This window comes from Aspergillus brunneoviolaceus (assembly GCF_003184695.1).
Source record: "Aspergillus brunneoviolaceus CBS 621.78 unplaced genomic scaffold BO95scaffold_25, whole genome shotgun sequence".
NCBI lineage: Eukaryota > Fungi > Ascomycota > Eurotiomycetes > Eurotiales > Aspergillaceae > Aspergillus > Aspergillus brunneoviolaceus.
Window position 1 is genome coordinate 217,668 of NW_020290755.1, and position 27,510 is coordinate 245,177.

Sequence of the window (27,510 nt, forward strand, 5' to 3'; positions counted from 1 at the left end):
CCTCTTCTTTCGTCCCTTTTCCATTCCCACTCCTCCTCCTCAACCTCAACCCCCTTTTCACAAACAAAAAAAAAGAAAAACATCCTCCAAAATGTCCGTCTCCGCCTTCACCACCGCCCTCTCGGCCGCCCAGTCCAAGGCCCAGTACACCCCCGCGGTGCAGGCCGCCGCCGACAAGGTCAACGCCGACGCCTTCTCCGCCGCCATCGCGGTCGTCCTGGCCGGCGATGACAGCGCCTCCGTCGAGGGCGAGCAGGCCGCCGCCCTGCAGAGCGCCTTCGAGTTCGCCACCCTGCTCGTCAAGCAGCTGTCTTCCGAGCCCGGGCAGACCGAGATGTTGACTGTATGTGTTTTTTTGTTTTTCTTTTTGTCCAGAAGAGCTTCTCCAAGGAGAACTATGATCAAATCTTTGGATTGCCGATGCCGATGCTGATTTCTTTTGTTTTGCTCGACAGCTTTACAAGTACTTCAAGCGCTCGAGAAACGAGGAGCCCGCCCAGCCTTCTTTCTATCAGTTGGAGGTGAGTTTATCATCCCATACTTTGGTCTTGCATTTACCCCTGGAGGCTGGAAGGTAGTCTCCAAGGGCGGGGGAGTTGAGGAAGAAGTGGGCTAATTAAGCATGCACCACAAACAGTCCAAGTACAAGTACAACGCCTGGAAGGAGATCAGCCACATCAGCCAGCAGCGCGCTCAGGCCAACTACATCAAGGAGGTTAACGACCTCATCGAGAAGTACGGTACTCAGTAGACGACGGAATGAAAGCGTGACTGAAACATACCTACACTTGTTGGTTATGGAACTCTGGGGACTTTTTTTGCTATCTGCTTTGGGTTCTCGCTTTTTTTCTTGGTTCAATTCTCTCTTCCATTTGGCCTATGGATAGTCGAATGAGTGTGTGTGTGTCCTCTTGATTATGCAATGTTATGAGCGAAGCAGCATTTCCTGCCGTCCGTCTTGTTTTTGAATCCCCGAATTGAGGTAGGGGTGTCGATTGTATAGAGTTGAGGGGGTGGTGTGTGTGGGTTGGGTAAGTCATATATACATGTCGAGTGCTCTGGTGTCACTTGGGCTTTCCATTCTCAACCTTCCCATGTCTGTCCAAGCCAGTCGGGCTCGCTGTGACTGGCTGTGGCGCACCAGGGGATGTCTTCTGCGTGATATGGAGTTAGAGGGAGATCGTATGGCATCCGGAATCCGACTGTGACGGCGGCATCGTCTGCAGCGGCAGCGGGGGTGTCTGTTCGATGGCACGGCGTCATCACTGTCTTCGCAGGAGCAGTGGTGTCGGTGTCCGGTGATTCTCTGGTCAACAACTCCGGCCACACCACCACGCCGATCTCCCAGCTGCAGATCCGCACCTCCCCGTTCGCATTGACCGCCGCACCCCACGCCTGTGTAGACAGATTCGCCGACGTGACCATAGCCCAATCGATCGTGGTCTTCTCTTCCGTAGAGAACCGGATGTATGTTTTGATATGCGGCGCCGCACGTCGGCGGCCCGCTTCCCGTCGTGGTTCGGTGGGTTGCTCATCATCATTATCATCATCATCCCCTGCCCAACGGCACAGAAAGGGCCGCATATACTGTAGCTGCTTCTGCTGAGCCGCGCTGTGCAATTTCATGTGGATAGAGCCACCGGATCCGTACCCGTTCAAGGAGCGCCGGATCTCATCCGGCGTGGGAAAGACAATAGAGTACCGCGGTTTGAAGGCCTCTCTCTTAGGCGCCAGGGATGCGAACAGGACATCTCTCAGCCATTTGTCTGTCTGCCCGAGTGACGCCACCGAGGAGATCTGGAGCAGATCAGCATGATCCCATATTTGCAGTAGTAGCAGTAGCACAAGCACCGATACAGACAGAACCTCAAACTCACCTGAACAACAATGTGCGGCCTCTTCTTCTTCTCCTTCCTTTCCTCAAAGCCTTCGCCCTCCTTCTTGATATTACAAACGGCGAGAGGCACATCCTTCAACACATCCTTCAACGCCACCCAGCCCCAAAGCGTCTTGACCCGCGCATCCGCCTCGCTCAACTTCTGCTTCGACGGCACGCTGGCAACGAGCGCCGCCCGCACAGCCCCAAAATCATACTGACGCAGTTGCCGGACCAGCGGGCCCGTCTTCTTGGACCCATACTCACCCAGATAAGCCAGCAGGTCTCGTTTGAATCTGGCTCCGGACCCGGGGAGTTGTTGGGAGTCGTCACTATCGCTCGGATCAACTTTATCTCTGCTCGTGCTCAGCGGAAGGAGAGGGGATCGCCACACCGCCTGGGTCATATTCGCCCAGTCCCCGGGGATCATGTTGGCCGTGTGGATGACAACTCTATTTCCTCAAGGTTTAGCGCTTAAGCCTCCCCATTCACATACGCACGTACACTTCATACTAGGGAAGCGGGAAAGAGACGCACTGGGCACAATCATCGTGTCGCAAGAGAACCATCATCTTGGAGTGGTGGGTTCCGAAGGCTTCGCGCATGTAGGCCACGATCGCCTCGACATTGGGGTATCGTGCGCATGCTTCCTGAGGTGGTTGGTAGTGTTAGTCCACTGGGATTCTCTGGGGTCTGAAATTCGTGACGGGCAGAAACATACATCAATGCGCACCCGGTTCGGCGCCTCGCGCTTCCACGACCCGTGCACCACCTTCAGCTTGACAAGGGCCCGCACGTCCTCGTCGAACTGGCTCATCAGGAAGTCTACATCGTGGAGGTAGTTGAATTGCCAGCATTCGCGGATCAGGGGGTCGCCTAGGATATCGCGGAGTCGGACCGTGTCGACATTGTTGCCGGAGGAGGGTGGGAAGTCTCGGATGTGGGTGAGTTGGATGGGCGAGGGGAGGACTTTCTGGTCCCGACTGCATGGCTGCTGTGCTTTGCTGGACGGAGAGGATATGGAGGAGTCGTGGGCTGGTGGCGGTCGTGCGGGGTCCCTGAGGGAGCGGGATGATAATGGAGGTGTAATGGAGCGGTGCAGCGAAGCTAGAGGTTTGATGAGATCGGTGCTATCGTCATGACTAGGTGCATGACCTTCGTCAGAAACCTCGGGCTTCGTAGCTGGCGCGAGAAGTTTTGCTCGTTTCGAAGGACGGTCTGGTTCGTCCATCGTGGAGGCAGATTCAATGAAAGCGAACAAAAAGTTGGAGAAGTGAGGTTGGTGCGGAGAAGGAAGTGGGCGGAACAATCAATTGTCGGCTTGCGTACCACCGCAGCTGCCATTCCACCATTGAAGGTCTACTATCTTCTTTGATACGTTGTCGGGCTAATTTACCACAAGTAAACAATTGGATACACTAATAATACACTATTTTACATAGATTCTATATACTATACAATCTCAACCAAGCCCCAGTCTCACCACATGAACCGCTGGATCTTGCCTGGTTCCTGCGGCCATTCGAACCCACAGTACAAGAAAATGTATCCGGTCACCGCGTTGATAACCAAGAACCAGTAGGTCTCCAAGAACAACGGAAAGTTGGTAGCCATCTTTGCGTTGAGTTCATCAATAGCAGTCTGGGGACGCCGGTGCACCAACGGCGTCGGCTGCGGCGGAAGGTGAAGACGCCACATAACCCACGGAATGATGAAGTATCGTGGCTCAACCAGAGGAGCAGTGATGAGAGACAACGCCGTGGCCGCGAGCCAGACGAGCACAAAGCTCACCTGCGGCGCCCCTTGCTGTTGCTTCTGGCGCTGAATGAGGTGGGCTTGGATCCTGGCGAATGCCTCCTCGGAAATGGGCTCCAGCTTGGGTGCCGCCGGCTTAGATGCCTTGACAGCCTTCTTTGCTGTCTTCTGCTTGCGCTCCACCTTCTTCTGGGTCGGCTCTTTCTGCTGCTCCGGGTACTGCCAGGCTGCAGGTTGCGAAATCTGCCTCATCTGGGGCGGCTGAGGGGCAGTGGAGAAACCGAGGGCAGAGATTACCATCCATGCGCAAAGGAAGTAGACGACAACAGCGGCGTACTTGACCGCTGGATGGGTTCGTAGGAGGATCCGGAAAGCGTAGAAGACGTAATGGCGGTTGTCAGCCAGCGTGAAAGGATGCACAATGGTGTTGAAGTGGACAACGACTAGCATAGTTGGAATCACAATAAGTGCTGTCAGCAGCTTTGGGAGTCCCTTCTGTCTCTTGGAGAAACCGAAATCGATGAACTTTGGAAGGAAGGACTTGGGAAGAGCCAAGTTGATGACAGGTCCGAGGAGTAGTGGCCAGGAGAAAAACACAATGTAGGGCCAGATGTAGAGCATCTGCGGCAGATGAATGCCGGCAGTGTGGAATTCCTTGTGCCCTGGGGATTGTCAGTGATCTACATGAGGGTTTTCTGGAGACGAACAAACCCACCTAGGACAACACCATCATTCCAGAAGACGAATGAACCAAATCCGGCGAGGATGAGGAGGTAGGGAATTGAAGTACAGATCACGGTGCCGAGATTACCCACGGCGACCGTTAGCAGTGAAATAGAGGTTTTGAAATAGTCTAGAATTGTCAACCAAGCCAACAACAAGCCTCAAGAAGAAAAAGCCCACCTTCAATAGAAGCCTCCGAGACGAGAGGGTCGTACAGCTCATTCTGCCATCCCTGTCGAGCAATGCCCGCGAGACCCGACGACCGGCACGGCTTAGATATCAGTCTCAGCTGCCGGATAACCTGCAGTCCACCTAGAAAAATGGCTCCCCAGAAAATGTTCGTCTGTCTAAACGCCAAAGCTACCAGTCCGAGGAGAATGAAAGCCCCGGTCTTGAGTGGAGCCCACGCGCCGTCTGCGGAACGTTTGAGGTCCCAGTTGTATGCTTCAACAACCACTAGCAAGGCAAGAATATCGGTGTAGTAAAGCCCAGAAAAGAAGAAAATGGGCGGGAAGAGGCAGATGTTCAGCACCGTATGGCTGAGCCAAGCCCCAGAGGGACGTGTATTGCGAGTCTTGCGCAATCTATCCAACAACGTCTGCAAGCGATACGGTAGCGCAATGGCAGTAGCTGCCACGTTGGTCGCACGCAGCACTTCCGGGGTAAGCTCCGTAGGAGCACCACGAAGGAACAGAAGAACCGCGCACAGCCCATAGGACCAGAGATACAGCCCCGGAGGAGTGGTGATTTTAGGATCCCAATGCGTCCATTTGTGAGCCCAGTAAGCCTGCGCTTGAGGAACGTGGAACGCTTCGTCCAGATATGGTTCGGGGACGTGAGCATTGATCCTGCTCAGCCAGATGGGGATCAACAGCAAACAAAAGGGCACGGCATAGCGAGCGGCCAAAACCACGCCTGACTTTGGTTGCGCATTCATGATGAAGGATGCCTTTTCAAACGAAACTCATGCTTTCACAATTGGAGGGGAAAGTACAGTACAATATGGATCAAGTCCGACAGCTCCGAAAAGGGAAGAATAAATTCCGCTGCAAACCGGGCAAACAGACCGCCTTCCCACACGCCTGTCAATCTTTCTTTGATCTTGAATGGCATGACTGAACAGCTCGTCTGTCGCATTTTGCTCTCTTTTCATCTGTTAGAGATCGATCACGGGGCATGGACCGTGTCCCTCTGCTAAGCCTTCCATCCCTTTCCATCGCCCAATTTGCCTGACTGAGGGACAATGGCCTTTCCCCTCCCGCGGGGCATCATGCCCCCGGAGATCTCCTTTCTGGCCGAGATGGAGATGGTCACTATCCTGCCGCGTCAGCGTCTGGAAGGGCTGGAGTTGCTTGGTGTAAGTGTTAGCGATCGAGGAAACACTCATGATATGCTTCAAATATCCCCATTCGCATTCAAAGTCGATTTCCATAAACCACTCACGCACATGTAACCGAGCCGCGTCTCTATACAACTACCTCTCCTTTCCCCACTCCGCACCAGCATCTCCCTCTCTCTGCGCATATGGAAGATCCTAAAGCTTGAATACACCAGGGCCCCGTTGAACCTCTCATCCCCCCCCGACGCGCCTCCCTCCCCCTCTGGCTCGCGCTTCTCCTCAAACGCCAACGACGCGCCAACATCCTCCCGCCCTCGTGGCTCCATCCGGAGTCCCTCTCCTTCATCCTGGACATCGAGACCCAATACGAAGAGTACAAGGACACCTTCTCCCCGCCGCCGCCCCTACCGGGCCAACCCCTCCTCCACGACCGCGGCGAGCCCGCCGTCGCCACCCCGCGCTACACCCCGGACGGCGAGAGATACTACCCGGCGCCGCCGTTCCTGCCGCAGAACGTCGCGCGCGACCATGTCCCACCGCAGGAGCTGCAAACGCTGCCCTTCCACTGGCTCGAGGTCGGGAATATGCTTCTGGACGCGGCGAGCGACGACCTGGTGGACCCCGACCAGACCCGCCGGCTGCTGAAGGAGCTGCGCGAGGTGCGCATGGCCAAGATCCGGTCCGGGGTGGACGCGTTGGACGCCGCGGCGATGGGCGGAGGCGGCGTGGCGCTGACGGGCGTCGGGGCGATCGAGCTCGGCGAGGGTCGGAGGTTTATCTCCGGGGTGGTCGATGGGCTCCGGTATGATTATTCCCGTGTACATCATGGGGAAGGTTCTTCTTTGGTTGCTTGCAGCTGGCTAACTTTTTTGGTCCTTAGACGGATCGGCGCATCCAGAGAACAGGCTCGGAGGGAGGAGCTGGCGGAAGAGATGGCTAACGGTGGATACGATGCGACGCAGGACGATGACGATGAAATGGAATTCTAGATCTCGGGAAGACGGCCCCTTCCTTTCTGACACAGGGCTGCTCATCTGCAGTCGGCGTTCACGGAGACATACAGTACTTTTTTTTTCATGGCATTTTGCAGCACCCAACCGGGAAAGTCATATGTATATATACCCTCGCGTATTCTTTTGATGACAGATTTACTACACCGCATACAGTGCGTATCAATCTGGTCCATTTACTTGGAAATGATACAATCCCCCGCCGTATGAACAAGTCGCGCCCTGCAAAAAAGGGTGAATCCGTCCAATAGGGACAGCAACCTACAACAACTTGCAGTAAAGTCAACACCATCACCCCCGAAACATGGAAAATGTCGGAGCCGAGCCGAAAAAGGTACTGTCAGCATTGATTGAATCTTGAACCATCCTCAACGCCGACAAAAAAAAAAGCAAAGGTATAGAACTAACGACGAGAGCTAACAAAGGCCAGGTCACAACAAAAAGAGAAAAAGGGAAAGGACAATCCAAATTTGACTGGGAGAGAAGCCTGAAGCGATGAAAGCCCACAACGATCGATCCCATGCATATATGCAGGCCGTGCTAAGTCACAACGAAGAAATAGTGAATAGTAGGGAGGGAAGAGCCTGGGCGCAGAGCCACATCGAAAAAGGGGGGCCCTCATTGAGCAGCAGCCGTCTGGTCCTTTTGCATCATCTTCCTCCTCGCCGCCAAGATCATGTCGTCCCTGCGCTTCTGGAGCAAACGCTGTCGCTCCTCCTTGCTCTGCGACCAACCCGTGGAGGACTGAGCCTGTGAGGTCGCGGCGTCCTCGTCTGCGCCGACTTTCGAGCGAAGGTTGTACCGAGAGATCAGGTCCTGGCCGTCTGCCTTGGGTGCAGCGGCGGCGGGCTGTACTGGCGCGGTAGGGGTCGGGATGGCGATCTGGGGTTGGAACGATGGAGGGGGCTATCGAGGTTGCATGCGGCGTTAGTTTGAACATCTGTTCCGACTGCTGAGTCTCTCCCTCCCTCCGGCAAGAGAGGGTGAACAGTAGCAGAGTGCTACCACATTAGGCGCAAGACGTACCACTTCTAGGCCACGGCCCGTCAGGATTCTTTCCGTAGTAGCGGCCATGTTCCCTCCGTTGCGCTGTAAGTCCCACATGATCTCGCGATGGCTGAGCTGAGGAAACATCTGCGAGATCTGCTCGACGTGGGCTGGATCGACGCCATTTCCTCGCGTGCGGCTGCGACCGGTTTCGGCCCCAGCATCTCCGTCACGGTTGAAAAACCATCGAATCACGAAGAAAGAGACAACGGCGAGGGTGAGAAGGGAGGGGATGTTCAAGGACGGTTCTTCGTCAGGCATGGTGATGGGTCACGTGTCAAGGAGGGGACTGCGTCAGTGTTGGAGGACTCGAGGGATGTCAGATGTGAGAGGCGTGAGATCGCCGAAAATGAGTGGAAGAATAACTCTGGCCTCACGTCACCCGCAACAGGGGCAAATTGTCGCTAAAAGGTAAATAATGGGTGGAGACGCTTCCAGGGAGGGGAATGTTGGTTAACTTGAGGAAAGCCGCGGCAGATTAGGGAGAGCGGGCGATGTGGTGGCGGTGGAGCAGTCGGGAGGGCGGAACGGGAGGGCGGAATCCCTGCTGGATAACTCCGTATGAAGTTCACTAACTTAAGTTAACTAACTACTTCCGCTGACGGCATCCTGCCTACCAACTCGTACTCGTATTCGTACGATTGAGTAGTGCATATACACCATTCTCGACTATTTCAAAAATGCCGTGTTACTATCAACAGATGTCATTAAATTGTAACAGCAAAGTCATCCAGATTCATATACATCATCCAAAACACCTCATCCAGTAACCCCCATGACCCGGTAATATAACGCTTCCTGTCCCAGTCCTTAACCAGAGTAGCCCAAAAGAAGTATGCACAAACGAAGAATCAAGTCTCTGTGGAGGGCGAACTTATTTAAGGTCCGCAGCAGTCAAAGCTTGGACCACACTGGTACCCTCGCTGAATCTCGTGCGGAATATACGGTTGGCGTTCTGGAACATACCGTCCTTCAGCGACACCACGATGAACTGAGATCCCTTGAACCGCGTCTTGATCAAGCGGCCGATGTTCTGTGTGTGTGAAAGATCCAGAGCGGCATCAACTTCGTCCAGAATGTACATAGGGGCCGGCTTGAATTGCAGCAGCGCCATGATCAGAGAAAGGGCAATGAGAGATCTGCTCATCTGTAAGTGTCCATATACGCAAAGGCTTTCGCCGTGTGGTTTCACATACCTCTGTCCACCACTCAATTCCGTCAAGCTCTGCTTCCAGACCTTACCCAAAGAGACCTTGACTTCCAGACCATCGGTAATATCCTTGCCCTCTGGAGGATCCAGCTTGGCGAAACTGCCCGGCAGAAGTTCTGAGAAGATCTGACCGAAGTCACCATTGACCTTAACCCATGTCTTGTGAAGAGCCTCCTTTTTGTATTCATTCAGGTTGATGATCGTTTCCTCGATCTTGCTCTTGTCCCGAATGACAGTCTTCATCATGTTCTTCAGCGCAGCTTCCTTCTTCTCCACGCTGTCGATCATGTTCATGACCTTGGGATTGATCTTCTTCTTCATACCCTGGGACCGCTCCGTGAGATTCCGCAGAGTTGATTTGCACTCGGCAATGTTGTGATTTTTGAAGTCGTAGGGCGTGTTGGATCGTCCAAAGTTATCCTTCTCGTCCGCGATCCACTCATGCTCGTTTTCCATATGGGCAACCGTCTGCGCAGCCACCTGCTGGTCCTTTTGTAATTTCTCCAGCTGATGGCCCAGCTTCTGCATTTCGAGACCGCCTTCAGTTATCTGGGAGCCTTTAGACTTCATCGCCACTTCGAGCTCGCGTAGTTCGTTATCAAAGCCGCTAAGCTTGGCTCGTTCGTCATCAAGCTGAGCTTGTGCAAGGTCGTGTGCATCCTATGACATTTTTAGTACGCAACTTGCCACTGCAATTATTCGCTTGCCTACCTTGACCCGAGCCTGTTCTCTCTTCAATGACTGAATCTCCTCCAGCTGAGCCTTCAGTGTGTTTTCGGCTTCGGAGCTTTGCTCCTCCGCCGCGGACAGGTCACTGCCAACCTGCTCCAATTCCAATCTGGAGTTCTGGAGTTCCTTCTGTAGGGTCTTCACGGAGTTGGAGTTCTTAGAAAGCTTCTTCTTAAGAGAGTCTAGAGAGGCTTGCAGCTCCGCCAGCTTGCTGTCCTTGTTGTCGTTGAACTCGCTCATGTCCTTCTCGATTCGCTTGATATCCTTGGATGCTTCTGTTTGTCGAGTCTTCGCGTCAAAAATGTTCTGCTTCAGCTGCTCGATATTCGCTTTCATCTCTTCGACGGCTTGAATGATCTAGTTCCAGTGAGCTGCTGTTGTGAATTGTGTGATTTGAGATATGCATGGTAGACTTCTCTTACCGTTGAAGACGAGTTGCCGCTGATCTGCTCTTCTGTAAGCTTGATCTCGTGCGTTTTGAGATCCAGGTCCTGCTTGATCGTTCGGGCTGCGTCAAGCTTCTTCTTCTCCTTCTTCATGGTCTCTTCGACGGTGGCGAGGAGTCGCTCTTTGCTGCGGATCTCTCTGGTGATCTCATTCAATTTCCCGAGCGTCACGAGCACACCACTTGAGTTCGGGGAGCTGCCACCGGACAGTGTACCCGAGGGGTCATAGACGTCGCCTTCGAGCGTCACACTCTTGATGCGAACAGATGGATCGAAAGTGACGCGCTTGGCCGTCTCAGCGTCCTGGCAGATCAAGGTATTGCCAAAAACATAGTTCATTGCCGCTGTAACTTCCTCGTCGTAACCGATTAGTGACAAGGCAAGGTCAACCTTACCAGGGGCGATATTCTGAGCGGCTCCGATCTTCTCTGCCGAGGCCCTGAAAGACGAGATCTTGTTCAAGGGAATGATTGTCACACGCTTCTTAAGCCTGCCGTTCTTTAGAAGTTGGGTACCAGTCTCAGCAGAATCAACGACAACGTTGTACAAGCGTCCACCAGCGCAAATCTCCAACGCAGTTGCAGCTTGAACCTTCTCCTTGTCCAAGGCGAAAAGCTGCGCAACAAGACCCTTGACCTTTGAGCGATCGAAATGAGGATGAGGATCAGCGTATTGGAAATCGATATTTGCGACCTTCCTCTGGAGCTCGTCAGCTCTCCGGCGCAGCTCGCGGATGTCCCTTTGCAGTTCCGCCTGCTCCTGGTTAAGCTGTTCTTCTCTGCCAGGCTCATATCCCAGCCTAGTAAGCTCAGCCTCTAGCTTCTTCGCCTGAGACTTCAATCCTTCCAGTTCTTTGAGAAGACCGGAATTCTGCTCTTTTGCCTTCTTCGCCCTGGGCTCTTCCTCCTTGATTCTCTTTTCCAAGTGCGCGATTTTCAACTTGGCTTGCTCCTGTTCCGTCGCAGCTGCGCTAGCACGATTACGGGCATCCTGCAGCTGACCCTGATAACCGCTCTCCTGGCCTTCTTTCGAAGCCACACCGGTCTGGAGTGTTTGCAGTAGTTCCTCTTTCTGCTCCACCTCGGAGGTCTGGGCGTCCAGTTCTGCTTTGGCGGCATCAAACTCGGCCTGCATCTTATCGTAGACCTTCTTCTTCTCCTTAAGGGCCTTTTCCAGGTCGCTAACTGCTTTCTGGGATTCCTTCATTTTCTCCTTCTCCTCAGCGATGCTAGCATTCTTGAGGTCGAATACCGTAGTCAATCGGACGAGCTCGTGCGAGTTAGACTTCACTTCGTCTTCCAGGGCCTGGAACTTGCCGCCCTTACGGAGCTCCTTATCACGAGCGGCCTTGACTCTCTTCACATCGTCCTCCAAGTGGGCGATCTCGCCCTTGAGCTTCGTTGCGCTGTCCTCAAGCTCCTGCACCCTCCGTCTCTTATTCTCACACTCCTCCCCCGTCACACGCAGCCGCTCATTGCTCTTCAGGTAATCGTGGGCCACAACCAGCCGCGTCAAGCGCTCCAGGTCGTTCTGGGTCTGCTGGAAATCCAAGAACGCTCGCTTCTCGGACCGGAGCTTCTCCAACTTGGGCTCGATTTCCTCCTTCAGCAACTCCTCGATCTCGCGCAGTTTGAGTTCCTTCTTGCTCATGGTCTTCACCGCCTTCTCCCTCCGATCCTCGAACATGCGCGTACCCGCCGCTTCCTCGATCATCGACAGGATCTCGACCGCCTTCATGTTCAGCACCTTAGTGATTTTGCCCTGCATGATCAGGAAGTTGGGGTTGTTGATATTCAGCTGCACGCTCTGGAACAGGTTCTGCACGGTCTGCTGCTGCGCGCGGTGGCCGTTAATGAGGTACTTGCTCGTGCCGCCGAGGACGATCTGGCGCGTCACGGAGATGGTCGCATACTCCTCGAAGCCGATGGGCGACTTGGCCGTGTCGCGGTTGTCGAAGACAATGGTCACGCTGGCCTTTGTGACACCGGCCTGACCGCGCTTGTAGATGAGATCCTGGAGGTTCTGGGCGCGGACGGTGCTCATGTTCGTGATACCGAGAACGAAACAGATGGCGTCGAGGATGTTGGATTTTCCACTACCGTTCAGGCCGGTGATGGAGTTGAAGGAATCGTCCCTGGAGACAGAAAGTGTAAATCATCAGCTGTTCATTCCCAGAAATTTTTCGCAGATCGAGTAAGTTGATTCAGCGACCCAGTAAGCGCATACCATCCTGAGATAACCGTACGCACGGCATACGATTTGAAGCCCTGTAGAGATCGAACGGAGTCAGTGATTCACATTCATTCACATGTATCTCTTGCGGACGGGGAGAGTGGACTCACATCAATGATAATTTCTGTAATCCTCATGGCTGCGACTCGGATTCTACCCCATCAACTACAATTCTGGGTGCATAGGCGATGAGGGGGGTGGGTGGGTGTCGCTAATTCGATCGGGAATTGTTTTCGCGGGCGGTGTTTTGCCGGCGGCGGGCAGCGTGTTTACTGTTTGCTCCATTGGGCTAAGCCTGTGATCTGGATAATGTAATCATGGAGGGGCAACACGTGATTGAAATGGCCATCTTAGAACTCAACCAATCACAATGCATGTGGTTCTTCGCCTACATAGGTAGTACAATAATAACCTCAGAGTGAGTTGCAGCAGGGCACTCCGAGACAGAGATGGGCAGTCACACCATATCGTAGTTGTCACTTGTAGGTCTCTGCTCGATTCTCGGTCAGTAGGCGGACTATCGGAGAGAGTATTTGAGAGGCATCAATGCAATCAAGTCCGTGATCGATGCTTCATGAAAATACTACGAAGCCCTTGGGGTAACTGATCATGTCCTAGAGTCTAACCACTAGGTGTGGCAGGTACCTTTGGTCTTTCTTTACTCGGAGTTTTGAGTTGAGCGCCTTTACATTCGATGGCAATGTGGCTATGAAAACTACCAGTGCATGCGGAAGCTATACTGTACATCCAAGACCGGGATAGCAGCAATCGTCCTTGAATAAACGTAATAGAAATCGATTATAACCTTCTTAAACAGAGTACCTTAGAGACACTATGCATTTACAGTTCTTGTTATACAGTTCTAGTTCTCTTGCGCGATATTGCAAAATGATCGTGGCATAGCACACCGATACTCCCCGCCTACACTGGAATACGAGTTTCATGGCATCATGACGTCTACTAGTCTACGAGTATGTCTCAGAGGATCAACACCGCCCTAACAATCCAGCTCCCTTTGTCATTAGACAAACTGCTACTACCCCAGGTCTCAAGGATTTATACCATGCCTAGCTAAGAACCAATCATTTCATACCAGACTTTCGTCCTCAAGGTGCTCCGGAGACATCTCGGAGACATTCCTCTGCAGCCCCAGCAGCAGCCAGCAGACACGAAGAAGGGCATGGAGAAAAAAAGTAATATAAGAAGTACTCACCAAGCTCGTCCACTTCATCTCATCCATCGATTCTTTTGCACTCCACCCTCCCCTTCTCGAGTTCTGCAACCGCTAGCCCCTCTCTGCAAGCCCCAATCCCCAATCATCCCACCAAACAATGGCCACCTCCCACCCCAAACTCAAGTACACATCTTACCAAACCCCCGAATTCCTAGCCAACTACTACATCGCCGAGAAACTCACCGGCCCCTTCGCCGCATCTCTGATCGAACACGCCCGCATCGCGGCGCGAGCACGCTCCGGAACCCCGCGCGTGATCCTCGACAACGCCTGCGGCCTGGGCATCGTCTCCAGCACGCTCGCCCGCACACTGGACGACGAGAGCAAGAGGCGCTGGAGCTTGACGTGCGGCGATCTGAGCGAGACGATGATCGAGGCCACCCGGCAGCGCATCGAGCGAGAGAAATGGCCCAACGCGGAAGCGAAGGTGGTGAATGCGCAGAGCACCGGCTTTCCGGATGAAAGGTTTACCGATATATTCGCGGCTTTCGGTTGGTTTCCGCCTCCACATGAGACGGTGAGGGTTAAGGCTGACCTGGGAGGCGTTGTTGTAGCCTTCACTCTATTCCCGGACCCGGAGGCGGCGATGAATGGTAAGTTGTGCTCCAGTGTAAATCGTTCAGTGGACGCGCTGGAACGGATTTCCTGACGTGCAATCGATGTGTGCGTGGCGAAGAATGCTATAGGATCCTGAAGCCGGGGGGAATGTTGGCGACGACGACCTGGAAATACGGTAATGTGCCCTCCGGTCTTCTACCGAGAACTTACCAGTTGACTGAGGTACTGACTTTCCTGCATAGCGACTTGGATGTCTCTCCTCCGATCCGCTGTCACTGGAATGTCTGAGGACCTGAAGTTCCCAACCGTAGAGGAGTTCCTGGCTATGCATAACGTTGGCTGGGATTCGGAATCGTTCGTAAGGTCCCGATTTGAGAAGGCAGGGTTCAAAGAGGTTCGGGTGGCCTCTGTGACGGAGCAGGTCGAAGTTCCGATCTCTGAATTTGTGCAGCTCTCACGGAGTATGCTGAATTTGGTGATGGAAAAGTTGTGGACTCAGGAACAGCGAGAGCGGTATCAGGCGGAAGCACCATTGGTGGTGCAGAGGTATCTGGAAGAGAGATTCGGGGTAGATGGGCTAGTAAATATGGGGCCGTCGGCTGTTGTTGCGGTGGGAAGTAAGTGAGGAGCATTGAGGGAAGTTTACCTATGATTCTCTAATCTACAATATAATGTGCGCATATTATAGTCACCAAGAACCGAACTTCAGATCATCGGAGTCATTGATTGAGGTTGAGATATGTACTAAGGTACTTTCCCACAGATTGTAGAGAACACCGGGTGCTCCGCTATTACTAGTAACATCTAGAGCGACTGTTTACGGAAACAATCAGTGAGCCCGAACGCCGTTGCTGACCCCATTCCACCTTGACTGGTCCGTGTCGATTTTCATGACCCGTGGTGCGGGAATCCGACGCGCGCAAGCCCTCGGTTGGGATCCATACGGTTGTCCAGATCCTCGTAGCGAAGGATGAACTCACGCTGCAGATCGCAAGATTAGTATGTTACTATGAAGACAAAATCAAAATGAGGGCATGGCGAGAGGGCATACTCTGATCTTCTTCCAGCTGGTAGGATCCCACAGGAGGTAAACACCCCTTTCACTGACACCACGTTCCACATCAACAGGGCCGGGATACGTCTCGTCGCGAGTCAGCCAGCACCGCTCGATCTTGTGATATCTCCATTTCCGACCCATCAATTCCTCGGCTACAACTTCTTGTAGGAGATCTCGGGGCATGCTGTAGAAGATGTAAAAGAGCGTTTCATCACTAAAACTCGGAATCCGCGATTGCAACGGTTGGACGTTAGCCACGCTGTAGCATGAAGGAAGCGCGAAATCTTGCTCCAGAGGGGCGCCTGTCATGGACGCGACGAATGGTGAAGCGAATGACGTATGTAATGGTCTAAAGGAGTCAGTCGACATGGATTTTCGCATAGGGTTTGGTAGAATGCATACTCCGGCTGGTTCAAATCCAACCCTAACGTCATCAAATCCTGGCCTACTGCCAGACTTGAAACATCAGCATTATCGCTATGGATCATGCGCAACAATCCCGCTAGCCCGAACTTGTCCAATTCGCTCATTTCCGCGAAAGGCGATTGATCGACCGTTTGCGCAGTCCCAGCAGACGCTTCTTTACCCGTGGCCGGAAACCCTGGCGGTCGCATGATTGTTGGTTGTTCACTGTAACCGGCTGAATTAGACGCTACAGAGCTGTTGACCTCCTGCTATAGTTCGTCAGTTTCAAAGCCAAAGTGTCACCGAGTCGGGGTCAATACCTCTTTTTCGGGGGCTGGAAGCCTGCTAGAGCCTTGATTCACAGGGGATCGCGAGTTGTCTATTCCTAGAACGTGGCCTTAGCGCTCCGTGCGGCGCCAACGCGCTCCATTACGACTTACCTGTTGAGCTTGCACCACCAGGGGACATGATCCGTTCTTGTCCGTTCATGGAAGCGGCGATCATGTTGCGATTTTGTGCAGATTGGGACTGGTTCACGCCAGAAAATGGCATACCACTGCTGTAGTTTCCAAGTCCCGCACCCTGCATCAGCGATCCTCTTCGGTCCTGACTAAGGTCTGCAGGCGCATTACGTCCGAGCGGAGGGAATTCTTCAATATTGCCCGTCTGCGGCTGTCCACCGGCACTCAGCTGACCACTGATACCCTGACCACCATTCCGGAAATCTTCCAAACGATTGGCGAACTGCGCGCCGGAGGGGAATACGTCATCATGTGCGGGCTGAGATTGCTGTTGAGGGTGTTGGGGTTGCGTTTGAGGTGGTCTTTGAGGCGCTTGTGACGTAGCATGTTGCGGTCTTTGGACAGGGGTCTGCTGCATAGCACGCTGGCTGGCATTTGCCCATACCATATGGCTTGGGTTTTGGGTTTGTGATTGTGGAGCCGCGCCGGATAGCGAGGGGAAGTCCCTGTGAGGAGAAACAATGATTCTCAGTCATGAACTCAACCGACATGGGTATCCTCGATGAGCTGATCCATAAAAGTCAAGCCCTGCAGGTCGAGTGCTACACTCACGAGAGATCCAGCGGCGTAGTGGGCTGGGATCCACTTAAGCTTTGAGCGAATGTGCTCATTGTCCCGATGCTGCGTTGTTGACTGCCTTGCATCCCTGGCGTTCCGCTTACAGGCAAGTTGAAGTTCCAGTTCGCTCCGCTCCCTATGCCAGCCACAATTGTCAGTTTGCGGGTGTGTAGAATGGCCATGATCAGAAAAAGGTCGCACCGATCTTGCCGTTCGGTAACCGCGCCGTTGCTAATGCTGCGTTTCGAGCTTGTGCCTGTTGTTGTGCGGGGAAGCCGGCCATGCCTCGTAGGGGTTGTGGGCCTGTTCCTAGAGTGGGTAAAAGCGGTCAGCGACACAGTCAGAGCCTCTGCTAGCTTGACATCTTGCGACTGCCTTCAAGTGAGGCCGGAAGGGAGGGTGCGGAGATGCTGCTGCTAGGTCTCGTGGTTGCCCATGGCAGGAACCATCAATGGATTTTTGCGATTGAAACACAAGTAGAGAACGGCCACGGTACCGTGCATCAAGCACCCTCGGGACCGTCCACACGAACGTTGGGGCGATGGAAGGCAACACAGTATCCAAGATCGAGGGCGTATGATTCGGCCGTAGCAGCGAGGCCAGTCATGACGAAGACAAAGGGAAGGTTGGGAAGGACAAACCTGGCCTGTTCATTGTGCAAAGAGGCGGGCGTTCAGTAGATTCTATGGAAAAGTCAAGTTTTGGACCGGGACTCCACCAAGACAGTCAGTACTTCAGCGTAACAGCGATAAGAAGGAAATGTGCAGCTAGGATCTCTACCCACACTGTTGCGCCGGTACTGGGAGGCGGAGTGGCTGCAACCGCGCGCTTCTTCTTTGATGCACGGACCATCCATGACTAGCCGCTCGGGTCACGAGCATCCAGAACACTCCTGGTCACGTTACCTTGTACAAAACTAAGAATTTGTCGTGAACAGTTTAGTTAGTGCTCATCTCTAGCCGAAGACGATGAAGAGTAGGCAGGATGAGCATATATGGGAGCTTTCTCTGTATGTACATGATACTACCAAAAGCAAGACATGGCCAGTAATGATTACTAGATACTACTAGGTAGGTAGCTTCGATCTGTGCAGTAAACATGAGCCAATATCTTTCCAGACTGGGAGAGACTGATTCCTAAGTATAGATTCATGTAAACTATTCTCTTTGCTGGCCGACCGCGTTTTTCCTTGCTTATGGAATGTTTCGCTTGGCTCGCCCTATGGGTCGATGTTGCACGGAGCATCCTGGAGCGGCGCCTGCACGTGATCTAGCCGCCCAAACTCCGCTCCGTCAGCTTTTGATTCCTCGGGGCCGCAGAACGGACATGTTGTGTTAGAGATCCCTCCGACTACGAAGGCTACGCTCCTCACAATGCATCGCCAGGCCGTCCTGCGTCTGGCTCGCCAGACCGGCGCTTTCCCCCTGGGTGAATTGCCTCCCCCATACCTCGCCCCGTCCCTCCATTTCTCTCTCAACCGGTCGCCGGCCCAGGCCTCGAACTTTTCGTCCACCGCTGCCGCCGCGGGCCACGGACGTGACCTGAGCAAGTCTCGCGGTGTGTCCGCCATCCACCGCACCGGCCCGAAATTCAAGCTGGGTGTGTCGAAGTACCCATTGCCCAAGCCCGTCGCTCGCGGCGAAGTCGAAAAGCGTCACCCTACCCCCGACCATGGACTCTGGGGATTCTTCCCCAAGGACCGACAGGCATTGAGCAGCCCGGAATATGATACCGCCCACGGTTCGTTTCTCCAATTCTCTTCCTGAAGGATTAGTCTGGCCCAGTCAACTCACTTTTCGATCTCTTAGGTCGTTCATGGTCGATTCAGGAACTCCGCGAGAAGTCGTGGGATGACCTCCACTCTCTGTGGTGGGTCTGCGTCAAGGAGCGCAACCGCATAGCCACCTCCAACTTGGAGAGAGAGAGACTGAAGGCCGGTTATGGTGAATACGAGGCGAACGAGCGAGACCGTGTGGTATGTCCCATCCCTATTTTCAAACGCGCCCTCCCCCCCCGTTGTCATTGCTCCTTCGAATAGGCTATAATCGATGCAAGTTCGCAACGTCGATCCAAGCCTTTGTCTCATTATCCAATGGATCAGTAAGGTTGCTGACATTCGACGGATCCATTAGGTTCGCGTTACGCAAAACGGCATCAAGCACGTTCTGCGAGAAAGATGGTACGCTTGGGAAGATGCTCAGAAGCTTTACAAGAATGGATACCGGCCGCAGCATGAAGGTACTCAGGATGCATCCTACCCTGCGAAGTCTGGGGATTCTGAGAACCTTGAGAAGCCTGAGCGGGCTGAGAAAGCGTAAATTCCACCATTGGTTATGTCATTGAAGACACAGTTCGGGGCTCTATTGACGGAAATCCACCTTACTGGTCTTGTATTATTGTATGTAGTATAGTTTGCAACTTCCCCTTTTTTTACCATGCATTGGCTTGCTTCAGAATCTATACATTGCGCTCAGATCATAGGGAGAAATGTTTGTGAATTTATTGAAAGACATCCATAGAAGAATGATTGGAAGGGGAAATTTCCGATGGCTATTGCAAATAATCAAGCCATTAGGGCACCGATATGGATAGCGTGCAAATAGTTGCCGGGGTCGGCTGTTAGTCACTTTGGCCAGTCCGGAGTAGACCGTCCATAGCGGAAAGCAAAAATCCCCATGAGAATATTGGTCATTGGCGATGTGCTATGTGCTATGTGCTACGTAGTCCGACTGGGAAAAGGGGCAGGAGTTTCAGGAGGTCACAGAAGAAGAAATTGGGAGAGGGGCTCATGATTCATCCGATAAATTAACTTGGTCTACGGGTCCATTGTCTTGGTGCCTACCATACAATAGTCGGGTCGTATTTGTTGTCGTAGTCGTAGTATGAGTAGTTGGTTTGGTCTCAACCGTCCAAGGACTCGTGGTCTAGTCTAATAAAGTCCATAACCCGTGAGTCTAGGACTCTAAGGAGGTTCAAGGTCTGGCAGTCACCCTGGAAAAAAAGCCAACGTTAATTGCCTTGGTGGAGCCTGGGTGGGCGGGCGTCAAATAATAACGGGTTCGAGAAGGTGATCGATGATCCGCGGGGGGTTCCAAATCTACCCTTGGACTGCCTTAGACTGACGGGTCGGCCTCCTTTCGACGGGCCTGCTCCTCCTCCTCCTCCTCCTCCTCTCCCTCCTCCTCTCCTCTTTTCTTTCCTTTCCTTTAGACTCACCGTGCTTCATAACTCTCCATCTTCTTCCCCCTATACACTTACTGCCCATATTTATTCCCATCCTCCTATCACTCCTTTGGAGACTCATTTGCACATTGTCATTGATTTCCAGCGTTATCTCACATCATGGATGAGATCGCCCCCGAGTATGATGTCGTGGTGCTCGGCACCGGTATGTTACTACCCCGCCATTCCACCCAAGCTATACTGACCCCCCTCCCCCCTCCGCAGGTTTGACCGAGTGTGTACTTTCTGGGTAAGTCCTCCTTACCGCTGTCGGATATATTTCAGTTGCTCATGGTTTCTGCAGTGTTTTGAGTGTCAAGGGAAACAAGGTCCTTCACATTGACCGTAATGATCACTACGGAGGGTAAGTTTGGGCAGCTCCGCCGGAGCTATCTTCCCACCACCTTTGCCATCACACAAATCACTAACCAAGCGTTCAGAGAGGCTGCCTCTGTTAACATTGAGACTGTGAGTATCTACAGCCCCTTTCATACTCTGTGTCAGTGTTGCTAACAGTTGATTTACACCTTGCAGCTCTTTAAGAAGTACGGCAACGTTCGCCCCGGCGAGGAGCCCTGGAAGAAGTATGGCCGTGTCAACGACTGGAACATCGACCTGGTTCCCAAGCTGTTGATGGCCAATGGCGACTTGACCAACATTCTGGTTTCCACCGATGTCACGAGATACCTCGAGTTCAAGCAGATTGCGGGCAGCTACGTCCAGCAAGGAAAGGGTCCCAAGGCCACCGTCGCCAAGGTGCCCTCGGATGCCGGTGAAGCTTTGCGTTCTTCCCTCATGGGCATGTTTGAGAAGCGGAGAGCCAAGAAGTTCTTGGAGTGGGTGGGCGAATTCAACGAGAGCAATCCCTCCACTCACCAAGGTTCGTAGAAGCTGTGCTTTTACTACCTCATGACACTGACATGGGATAGGCCTCGACATCACCCAGTGCACGATGAAGGAGGTCTACGACAAATTCAGCTTGGAGGATAACACTCGCGATTTCATTGGTCACTCCATGGCTCTCTACCAATCCGATGAATACTTCCTCAAGCCCGGAGCGGCTCCCGAAACCATCAACCGCATCCGCCTGTATGTCAACTCCATGGCCCGTTACGGCAAGTCGCCATACATCTACCCCCTTTACGGCCTGGGTGAGCTTCCCCAGGGATTCGCTCGTCTTTCTGCTATCTATGGCGGTACTTATATGCTCAACACCTCCGTGGATGAGGTCCTTTACGATGAGAGCGGCAAGGTGTCCGGAATCAAGGCCACCATGAAGGACCGTGACAATGAGGGCGAGACCATGAGCTTCACCACTAAGACGAAGAAGATTCTCGCCGACCCCTCGTACTTCCCTGGCAAGGTCCGCGTTACTGGCCACTTGTTGAAGGCCATCTGTATCCTCAACCACCCCATCGATAAGACCGACGGCAGCGACTCGTTGCAACTTATCATCCCTCAGTCTCAGGTCGGAAGAAAGCATGGTATGTTTATTTGAATCGCCTCTGATCACACGACGTACTAATATACTTCAGATATCTACATTGCTATGGTCTCTTCGGCACACAATGTCTGCCCCAAGGGATACTATATCGCCATTGTCTCGACCATTGCCGAGAGCGATGCCAACCACCACATCGAACTGGAGCCTGGATTCGAGCGTTTGGGTAAGATTGAGGAGACCTTCTTCAGTGCTCCTATTCCTCTGTACGAGCCCATCGAGAGTGGCGAGAAGGACAACATCTTCATCTCCAAGAGCTACGATGCTACCTCCCACTTCGAGACCACAACAGGTAAGCCTTCCAGATACCATGAGAGAGAGGTTTTGAGCCTTTTTGCTGATGTCTTCATAGATGATGTCCGGGACATCTACCGTCGTGCGACGGGCGAAGAGTTGAAGGTGGAGGGTCTCCGGGAAGATCAGAAACTTGTGGAGTAAATCAGCCTCCAGCATTTGCATACTAGGGTACAGTAATTTTTTTGTCGCTTCGGATGCGCGTTTTTGACTTGAGCCATAATTCCTCTTGGACTTTCCTTCACGCTCATGAAACATACCATATATTGCTCTTGGACTCAGTCCGCTCCCTTGGTCTCTGGTATACGATATTATTACAGTAGGGACAGGTCTACATATGTTCATATCAACCCAGCTCGCAGGTGCATAGCACCACACCACTTTGTGAATAAGAGTTGTCGTTCTGAGAGTTGAACACATAAGGCTGTTAAAAAATGCTCTATCGTAAGTAGCGTCGACAACACAGAAGACCACCCTCAGCAGAAGGATCCCGAAGGTCAGAGAAAACGACTCTGCAAATAGATAGAAGAGAGAGGAAGTAGTACAACAAGCGCTAGTGTCGACCGACGGGTGCAACAAACCAGCATTGCCCCTCCCAGCCAGCCAGTCAGTCCCTCTTTCACATCGACGAGCCATCCAAATTGACTTTCTCATGGTCCGCCACAATACAGACCTTGCCATCCTCCGCGCGACAGATCTCCGCCTTCACCAGCGCCATCCGCTGGCCCATATTGACCATCTCGCAGATCAGCCGCATCTCCGTCCCCACGGGCACGGGACGGATGTAGGTCAAGTGGAGGTTTCGCGTGGTCCCCGCCGTCGAGAAGCGGCCGGGGCTCGACAGCGCCAGGATCAGCACCGAGGTGAGGCAGTCCACCATGGTGGCGGCGCAGCCGCCGTGCAGGTTGCCGGCGAAGTTACAAAGCGCCGGCACGGTGGTGAACAGGTAGGAGCATCGTGCGGGGGCCCCGGCCCCGGCACCACGAGTCGCGGACTCGAAGCGCAGGTTGCAGGCTTGCGGGGAGTAGTCCCATGTCTTGTTGGGCGCCAAATCATTAGTGATACAAAGCACTTGGGATCGGGAGCCATGTAGCTACACAGTATAGTACAGCACAGTATACATACTTTGTTGTCGGGGTCTAAGGGGGGAGGACCCTCGGTTAGGCTGTGGACGTGACGTTCGAACTCGTCCAATTCGTTGTATGCGCGGGTGGTGGGTACAGGCATCTTGTCTTGAAGATATCTCTGAATTGTGGATTTGAAAATCGTTGGGCTTGGGCTAGTATGGGCTCATGTGGTATGCAAGTCTGGACAATGAAGTCGACCACAGACGCATATCTATACGCTTACGTCGGTTGGGGGAGTTGCTGGACGGGAAATAGCCGAGGTTGACGGCTGTTGGCTGTTGTTTCAATGGCTGTCACTTGTTCACTGGTGAATGCTCAGCCTTGTCACATAAGTTTGTGGTATCATGGTCCACTTACCATCTCTTATATATCTTTCGCTCCCCTTTTGTTTGGCTTCGTCTTCGTTACCTGATTGGGACTTGCGAAAGAGCGTTCGAATCGGATTGTCAATTGCGGGAGACAAGATATATACTTCATGTTAGCATCCTCAAATCAAAGTCAAGGACTAGACACAGACTACTAAATGAACCCGTCAACAAACCTTCAGCCTGTGGTGTTCCGACACAGACAAACTTCAATGATCTCCACAACAATGTTCTAGCTTCTGGGGAATCTGGCTATAGTTCAACGAGGTCTCACATGACCGCGCGTCGCGCGTGCTGCCTGAGGCTGCAAGATTTCGTCTCTCCCCATTAATGCTTCTCCGCCTTGGAGGAGGCCGGAAGTCCGAAACAGACTCCCATAACCCTGGTTGCTCCTTCGACAGCATTTTCCTCAGCGTGGCCTGGAGAATACTTGTTGGACTCTGACTGCATGAAAGTCAGGTCATTTAGCGAAATCGCGAATCGCACCTTCATCCCCCAATTGAGCTCCGATCGGCCGCCATTGGAGATTATTTCGTTCTCCGCACCTTACTACCTATCCATCCTTCCCCTTCGCGCCGATAAACCAACCGTGTGACATACTCGCCAATCACATTTTTTTTCTTCTACAAACCGGGCCCCGTGAAATGAGTGCACAGCTCTCAAGTTTCCGGTAATCAGCAGCTCGACAGAAAACCCTTAAACCCAGATAAAGGCGAAATACCTACGGGCGTCAACAATGAAGGACTCGCGCGCGAGCAAGAGGAGAAGGGTGTCGAATGTACAGGCCGTGGATGAAGATGGAGATGTGGAAATGTGCGATGATACTATCAATGCTCCGACAGACCAGTCGCAACCTACGCCAGATAAGAATTCCAAGGCAGTGACCGAAGCGGAGGAGGCGCACCCGGTTGACGAGCAACCAAGATCACCGCCAGTTTCTGCGCGATCGAAACGCCGACGATCCTCCCAAGGTGCTCCAGCGGTGGAGGATGACAACGCCCACAACAACAAAGCTGAAGAGACGGTTGCAATAGAGACCCCGTCGCGAGCTGGAGTACGGTCAAGTGGTCGGCAGCGAAAAGTGCCCAAACGTTATGGAGACGAGATCGTGGAGACGCCATCGGGCAAGGGCGCGGCGGCCTCGACGCCGAGGCAGAATGGATCCACAACTAAGAGTGCCCGGAGAGCGAAATACGTGTCGGCGTCAGAAGATGACGGTGTTGGGGATCAGGAGGAGGAGGAGGAGGTCGAAGAGTCTCCGGAGCCGCAGAAGCGGCGCACTCGATCCACCAGAGCGAAGAAGCCTTCGGTGCGGTTTGATACCTCGGACGTGAAAGGGGCTTCAGCGAAAGGCAGGGAGGAGTCCCGAGAGTCCTCGAACCCAGATGACTACCAGGATGGACTGGAAGACCTCGTTTCAATGCAATTGCAGGAGGATCTTACCAATAGTGACTCGATCCAAGTCGATCAGACGGCTGCGAAGGAAGGTCCGCTTCCTGCGTATGCCGAACAGTTCCAGTCTATCGTCCAAACGGGCTTGACGGAAGAATTACGATTTCTTACCCAGGTTGTCCTCGAAAAGTTGAACGGGAAAAAGAGGGTGCCTCTCAAGGGGCTGGAGACAGAATTCGACAAGGTCAACCAGCTCGTTGAGCAGACGGTCTCGATCGGCGAGAGTAACTCGATGCTGCTTCTCGGCTCGCGCGGCAGCGGGAAGACGGCCATTCTTGAGACGATCATCGCGACGCTGAGGAGGTCGCATAAGAACGATTTCCACGTCGTCCGACTCAACGGCTTTCTACACACGGACGACCGACTGGCGCTCCGGGAGATGTGGCGCCAGCTTGGTCGCGAGACGAACACCGAGGATGAAGCCGGCAAGGTCAGTAGCTATGCCGATACGATGGCCACTCTGTTGGCGCTCCTATCCCATCACGAGGAGCTCTTTGGCCCTTCATCAGACCCCGAAAACGCGACTTCCGCCAAGTCGATCGTCATCATCCTGGACGAGTTCGATCTCTTCGTGACACACCCTCGCCAGACGCTTCTGTACAATCTGTTCGACATTGCGCAAGCGCGCAAGGCCCCCATCGCGGTCCTGGGACTCACCACCAAGGTGGAAGTGACAGAGATGCTGGAAAAGCGCGTCAAGAGTCGCTTCAGTCATCGTTACGTCTACGTACCTCTTCCACGAAGCCTCGAGGTATTCTCCGACATCTGTTTCGCGGGTCTCAACCTCGAGGATGACGAGGTCTCGGACCTGCTGGAAGACGCGGATCCTGCTGAGCAAGCGATTCTCAAGTCCGAGGGCTGGAGAAGACTCCTCGCAGCATGGAGGGCGTATCTACAGGTGAATTTGACTCCCCATCTTCCCACCAAAACCCACATCACTAACCCACAAACACAATACAGAACCTATGGACCGACGAAGCATTCTCCGCTCACCTACGACGGATCTACTACCAAACCCGATCCGTGAAGGAGTTCTTCACCAGCGCCCTGGTGGCCATCAGCGAACTGCACCATAGCACCTACACCACCACCACCACCAACGGTGGCGGCAACAACTCCCAGCTCACCATCCCCACCGCCACCACGTTCACCAGTCACCCGCTCGCCTGCCCCGATCCAGCCCCGCTACCCTTCGCCCCCACGATCACCGCCTCCGCGAGCCCATCCTCTCTCCCGCTCTCCCTCCTTCTCGCCGCTACCCGCCTCGCCGCGCTCTACGATCCAGGCCTCGAGAGCGTCCAGACCCCATCCGGATCCGGATCCGGGCCCCTGGCCCTCTCCTTCCCCGCCGCCTACGCCGAGTACGTGCGCCTGCTCACCTCGGCCAAGACCTCGGCCTCGGTGTCCGGCGCGGCCGTCACCCCCGGCCGCGTCTGGGGCCGGGATGTCGCCCGCGAGGCGTGGGAGAAACTCGTCAGCTGGGGCCTCATCAGCCCCGTCGGCAGCGGCAGCGGCACGACGGATGCGCGCATGTTCCGGGTGGAAATCAGCTTCGACGAGGTGGTCGAGATGGCTGGCACGGGCGGGTCGTTGGGTCGCTGGTGGCGCGATGGGTAGACTTCTCTTTCTCCCGGTTGTTTCTATCCGTTCTCTTCTTTTTTTCTGTTCTTTGGCCCGAAGAAAAGATATCATTCAATACCCGACTAGCATTGAGATTTGTTGAGAATATCGGTAATTAGAATTAATAGATAGGAACACCCCGGGGTTCACTGGATCTAGTCTCCTTCTAGCAAGCTACATACAGACACACTGCATACATGGGTTTAGGTCGAGAGTGGGATCTTTTGTTCTTTTGTCAGTCGTTTTGTCGGTTGGTCGGCCAGGCTGGTCCACGCCAGGCTAGTCGTTCAGTCAGCCAGTCGGCTAGCCTGCATACAGACTCAAACTGAATATACATACACGGTTCAGGTCTGCACAAGAGGAATTGTCTGATGTGAAGAACAGTAACGATGAGGTGAAGGGAGGAAAGCCGGACCAATGGGGTTCCAGTAAGCCTGGGCGATAAGCAAAGCCGGTCGGTAGGAGGAGGTAAATCCATTGTCGATGTGTATGTGTCTATGTTAGTGTGTACTGGGGAGGAGAGGCGCAACCATCTCACTGTATGACCGCCTGCCAGGCTTTTCTTGCGGTGACTGGACGGGTTGGGTTTACTCTTTTAGTCGGATATCTTCTGTGCTACCCAACCCACCTGCTGTAAGATCTTGGCTTACATGAATTCGAAAAATGACTACTGCATCCGATTACGCTCTTACACCCCTCACTTGTCAACCTCTGCCTCTTGTACAGTTACTCGGGCGAAAGAGCGGAGGGAGGGCTTTCCCCCATCTCATCTGCACAATCAGCCGAGCCCACGCCATGAGCTCCCGTGTTCCATTCTCCCCGGACACCAGAACCTGGACCCCACGCGCAAACACTCGCATGCAATCATCGGCTGGCAGCATGGCGAGAGCGTGGTGGCAAATAAATGTATTGTATGTACATACTGTACCATGTAATGTCAGATGCCAGTGGCAGGACTAGTAGAACAAGGGACCGCAGGGTTATCAAGGACAAACAAACATTTGACTGGCTTACTGTGGTCAGCGTGAGATATCGCTGTTGTCGATTGCGCCATAGACCACCACTTGTTCACGGCCTGGCAGTGCCTGCTGCATGCATCCGCCTATATTGGCGTGGGATGGCATTCTTCCAATTGGGAAATTCCTCGCCAGGGGCCATGATGGGCCTTCCTATACTGACTATATCGAAGCCGTATGCTTAGCTCGCTTGAACGTTGTGCAACCGGAGAA

The 27,510-nt window shown here is 53.5% G+C and overlaps 12 protein-coding genes across 12 annotated transcripts; 6 read left to right on the plus strand and 6 right to left on the minus strand.

The window, feature by feature from the left end:
- Positions 1 to 91: 91 nt before the first annotated feature.
- On the plus strand, positions 92 to 751 carry BO95DRAFT_452306 (acyl-CoA binding protein; the record flags this gene model as incomplete). The annotated part of the gene is made up of 3 exons (XM_025588139.1): positions 92 to 343; positions 456 to 521; positions 638 to 751. 3 exons carry the CDS (start codon positions 92 to 94, stop codon positions 749 to 751), a joined length of 432 nt encoding a protein of 143 aa, XP_025443373.1.
- A 332-nt stretch (positions 752 to 1,083) lies between these two features.
- BO95DRAFT_430890 (tyrosyl-DNA phosphodiesterase 1) lies at positions 1,084 to 3,107 on the minus strand (the record flags this gene model as incomplete). The annotated part of the gene is made up of 4 exons (XM_025584983.1): positions 1,084 to 1,797; positions 1,878 to 2,328; positions 2,414 to 2,526; positions 2,598 to 3,107. The coding sequence occupies 4 exons, from the start codon at positions 3,105 to 3,107 to the stop codon at positions 1,084 to 1,086; spliced, it is 1,788 nt and encodes a 595-aa protein (XP_025443374.1).
- Positions 3,108 to 3,297: 190 nt separating this feature from the next.
- On the minus strand, positions 3,298 to 5,359 carry alg10 (dolichyl-P-Glc:Glc(2)Man(9)GlcNAc(2)-PP-dolichol alpha-1,2- glucosyltransferase). Its single transcript, XM_025586264.1, has 3 exons — positions 4,535 to 5,359; positions 4,347 to 4,484; positions 3,298 to 4,293 (listed from the first exon to the last, which is right to left on the minus strand). The coding sequence occupies exons 1-3, from the start codon at positions 5,289 to 5,291 to the stop codon at positions 3,356 to 3,358; spliced, it is 1,833 nt and encodes a 610-aa protein (XP_025443375.1). The 5' UTR covers positions 5,292 to 5,359; the 3' UTR covers positions 3,298 to 3,355.
- An 86-nt stretch (positions 5,360 to 5,445) lies between these two features.
- On the plus strand, positions 5,446 to 6,682 carry psf2 (DNA replication protein PSF2; the record flags this gene model as incomplete). The annotated part of the gene is made up of 3 exons (XM_025584208.1): positions 5,446 to 5,711; positions 5,909 to 6,495; positions 6,574 to 6,682. Exons 1-3 carry the CDS (start codon positions 5,598 to 5,600, stop codon positions 6,680 to 6,682), a joined length of 810 nt encoding a protein of 269 aa, XP_025443376.1. The 5' UTR covers positions 5,446 to 5,597.
- Positions 6,683 to 7,321: 639 nt separating this feature from the next.
- On the minus strand, positions 7,322 to 8,011 carry BO95DRAFT_360262 (CUE domain-containing protein; the record flags this gene model as incomplete). Its single annotated transcript, XM_025582476.1, has 2 exons — positions 7,322 to 7,609; positions 7,730 to 8,011. The coding sequence occupies 2 exons, from the start codon at positions 8,009 to 8,011 to the stop codon at positions 7,322 to 7,324; spliced, it is 570 nt and encodes a 189-aa protein (XP_025443377.1).
- Positions 8,012 to 8,443: 432 nt separating this feature from the next.
- Positions 8,444 to 12,592, minus strand: BO95DRAFT_386949 (condensin subunit SMC2). The gene is made up of 6 exons (XM_025583507.1): positions 12,478 to 12,592; positions 12,362 to 12,402; positions 10,112 to 12,269; positions 9,672 to 10,046; positions 8,947 to 9,620; positions 8,444 to 8,889 (listed from the first exon to the last, which is right to left on the minus strand). The coding sequence occupies exons 1-6, from the start codon at positions 12,502 to 12,504 to the stop codon at positions 8,625 to 8,627; spliced, it is 3,540 nt and encodes a 1,179-aa protein (XP_025443378.1). The 5' UTR covers positions 12,505 to 12,592; the 3' UTR covers positions 8,444 to 8,624.
- A 777-nt stretch (positions 12,593 to 13,369) lies between these two features.
- On the plus strand, positions 13,370 to 14,836 carry gtmA (gliotoxin thiomethyltransferase). Its single transcript, XM_025586265.1, has 4 exons — positions 13,370 to 14,092; positions 14,156 to 14,194; positions 14,278 to 14,334; positions 14,402 to 14,836. Exons 1-4 carry the CDS (start codon positions 13,699 to 13,701, stop codon positions 14,782 to 14,784), a joined length of 873 nt encoding a protein of 290 aa, XP_025443379.1. The 5' UTR covers positions 13,370 to 13,698; the 3' UTR covers positions 14,785 to 14,836.
- Positions 14,837 to 14,871: 35 nt separating this feature from the next.
- BO95DRAFT_441791 (NOT2 family protein) lies at positions 14,872 to 17,480 on the minus strand. Its single transcript, XM_025586266.1, has 8 exons — positions 17,342 to 17,480; positions 16,902 to 17,009; positions 16,695 to 16,836; positions 16,062 to 16,588; positions 15,942 to 16,006; positions 15,619 to 15,890; positions 15,211 to 15,565; positions 14,872 to 15,140 (listed from the first exon to the last, which is right to left on the minus strand). The coding sequence occupies exons 1-8, from the start codon at positions 17,352 to 17,354 to the stop codon at positions 15,048 to 15,050; spliced, it is 1,575 nt and encodes a 524-aa protein (XP_025443380.1). The 5' UTR covers positions 17,355 to 17,480; the 3' UTR covers positions 14,872 to 15,047.
- Positions 17,481 to 18,017: 537 nt separating this feature from the next.
- Positions 18,018 to 19,181, plus strand: mrpl4 (mitochondrial 54S ribosomal protein uL29m). The gene is made up of 3 exons (XM_025586267.1): positions 18,018 to 18,440; positions 18,509 to 18,675; positions 18,833 to 19,181. The coding sequence occupies exons 1-3, from the start codon at positions 18,074 to 18,076 to the stop codon at positions 19,016 to 19,018; spliced, it is 720 nt and encodes a 239-aa protein (XP_025443381.1). The 5' UTR covers positions 18,018 to 18,073; the 3' UTR covers positions 19,019 to 19,181.
- A 650-nt stretch (positions 19,182 to 19,831) lies between these two features.
- BO95DRAFT_441794 (secretory pathway gdp dissociation inhibitor) lies at positions 19,832 to 22,136 on the plus strand. The gene is made up of 8 exons (XM_025586268.1): positions 19,832 to 20,088; positions 20,148 to 20,172; positions 20,227 to 20,286; positions 20,363 to 20,390; positions 20,457 to 20,802; positions 20,852 to 21,406; positions 21,458 to 21,715; positions 21,776 to 22,136. The coding sequence occupies exons 1-8, from the start codon at positions 20,043 to 20,045 to the stop codon at positions 21,859 to 21,861; spliced, it is 1,404 nt and encodes a 467-aa protein (XP_025443382.1). The 5' UTR covers positions 19,832 to 20,042; the 3' UTR covers positions 21,862 to 22,136.
- Positions 22,137 to 22,336: 200 nt separating this feature from the next.
- BO95DRAFT_462647 (thioesterase family protein) lies at positions 22,337 to 22,944 on the minus strand (the record flags this gene model as incomplete). Its single annotated transcript, XM_025588929.1, has 2 exons — positions 22,337 to 22,753; positions 22,843 to 22,944. The coding sequence occupies 2 exons, from the start codon at positions 22,942 to 22,944 to the stop codon at positions 22,337 to 22,339; spliced, it is 519 nt and encodes a 172-aa protein (XP_025443383.1).
- Positions 22,945 to 23,743: 799 nt separating this feature from the next.
- Positions 23,744 to 26,611, plus strand: BO95DRAFT_97812 (origin recognition complex subunit 4). The gene is made up of 2 exons (XM_025592356.1): positions 23,744 to 25,559; positions 25,622 to 26,611. Exons 1-2 carry the CDS (start codon positions 23,946 to 23,948, stop codon positions 26,276 to 26,278), a joined length of 2,271 nt encoding a protein of 756 aa, XP_025443384.1. The 5' UTR covers positions 23,744 to 23,945; the 3' UTR covers positions 26,279 to 26,611.
- The last annotated feature ends 899 nt before the right edge of the window (positions 26,612 to 27,510 follow it).

Excerpts from the sequence above, each read along its gene's own strand:
- alg10 (XM_025586264.1), bottom strand. The coding sequence starts at position 5,291 with ATGAATGCGCAACCAAAGTCAGGCGTGGTTTTGGCCGCTCGCTATGCC. Across the intron at positions 4,485-4,534 it reads CTCGGAGGCTTCTATTGAAG|ACTATTTCAAAACCTCTATT; the intron begins GTGGGCTTTTTC and ends TGACAATTCTAG. Across the intron at positions 4,294-4,346 it reads GAATGATGGTGTTGTCCTAG|GGCACAAGGAATTCCACACT; the intron begins GTGGGTTTGTTC and ends GACAATCCCCAG.
- BO95DRAFT_386949 (XM_025583507.1), bottom strand. The coding sequence starts at position 12,504 with ATGAGGATTACAGAAATTATCATTGAT. Across the intron at positions 12,403-12,477 it reads TTACAGAAATTATCATTGAT|GGCTTCAAATCGTATGCCGT; the intron begins GTGAGTCCACTC and ends CGATCTCTACAG. Across the intron at positions 9,621-9,671 it reads GAGAACAGGCTCGGGTCAAG|GATGCACACGACCTTGCACA; the intron begins GTAGGCAAGCGA and ends AAAATGTCATAG.
- gtmA (XM_025586265.1), top strand. The coding sequence starts at position 13,699 with ATGGCCACCTCCCACCCCAAACTCAAGTACACATCTTACCAAACCCCC. Across the intron at positions 14,093-14,155 it reads CGATATATTCGCGGCTTTCG|CCTTCACTCTATTCCCGGAC; the intron begins GTTGGTTTCCGC and ends GCGTTGTTGTAG. Across the intron at positions 14,335-14,401 it reads GACGACGACCTGGAAATACG|CGACTTGGATGTCTCTCCTC; the intron begins GTAATGTGCCCT and ends TTTCCTGCATAG.
- BO95DRAFT_441791 (XM_025586266.1), bottom strand. Across the intron at positions 16,837-16,901 it reads GTTACCGAACGGCAAGATCG|GGAGCGGAGCGAACTGGAAC; the intron begins GTGCGACCTTTT and ends TGGCTGGCATAG. Across the intron at positions 15,891-15,941 it reads TTCCAGCCCCCGAAAAAGAG|CAGGAGGTCAACAGCTCTGT; the intron begins GTATTGACCCCG and ends GACGAACTATAG.
- mrpl4 (XM_025586267.1), top strand. The coding sequence starts at position 18,074 with ATGCATCGCCAGGCCGTCCTGCGTCTGGCTCGCCAGACCGGCGCTTTC. Across the intron at positions 18,441-18,508 it reads GGAATATGATACCGCCCACG|GTCGTTCATGGTCGATTCAG; the intron begins GTTCGTTTCTCC and ends TCGATCTCTTAG. Across the intron at positions 18,676-18,832 it reads CGAACGAGCGAGACCGTGTG|GTTCGCGTTACGCAAAACGG; the intron begins GTATGTCCCATC and ends CGGATCCATTAG.
- BO95DRAFT_441794 (XM_025586268.1), top strand. The coding sequence starts at position 20,043 with ATGGATGAGATCGCCCCCGAGTATGATGTCGTGGTGCTCGGCACCG. Across the intron at positions 20,089-20,147 it reads TGTCGTGGTGCTCGGCACCG|GTTTGACCGAGTGTGTACTT; the intron begins GTATGTTACTAC and ends CCCCCTCCGCAG. Across the intron at positions 20,173-20,226 it reads ACCGAGTGTGTACTTTCTGG|TGTTTTGAGTGTCAAGGGAA; the intron begins GTAAGTCCTCCT and ends TGGTTTCTGCAG.
- BO95DRAFT_97812 (XM_025592356.1), top strand. The coding sequence starts at position 23,946 with ATGAAGGACTCGCGCGCGAGCAAGAGGAGAAGGGTGTCGAATGTACAG. Across the intron at positions 25,560-25,621 it reads CATGGAGGGCGTATCTACAG|AACCTATGGACCGACGAAGC; the intron begins GTGAATTTGACT and ends AACACAATACAG.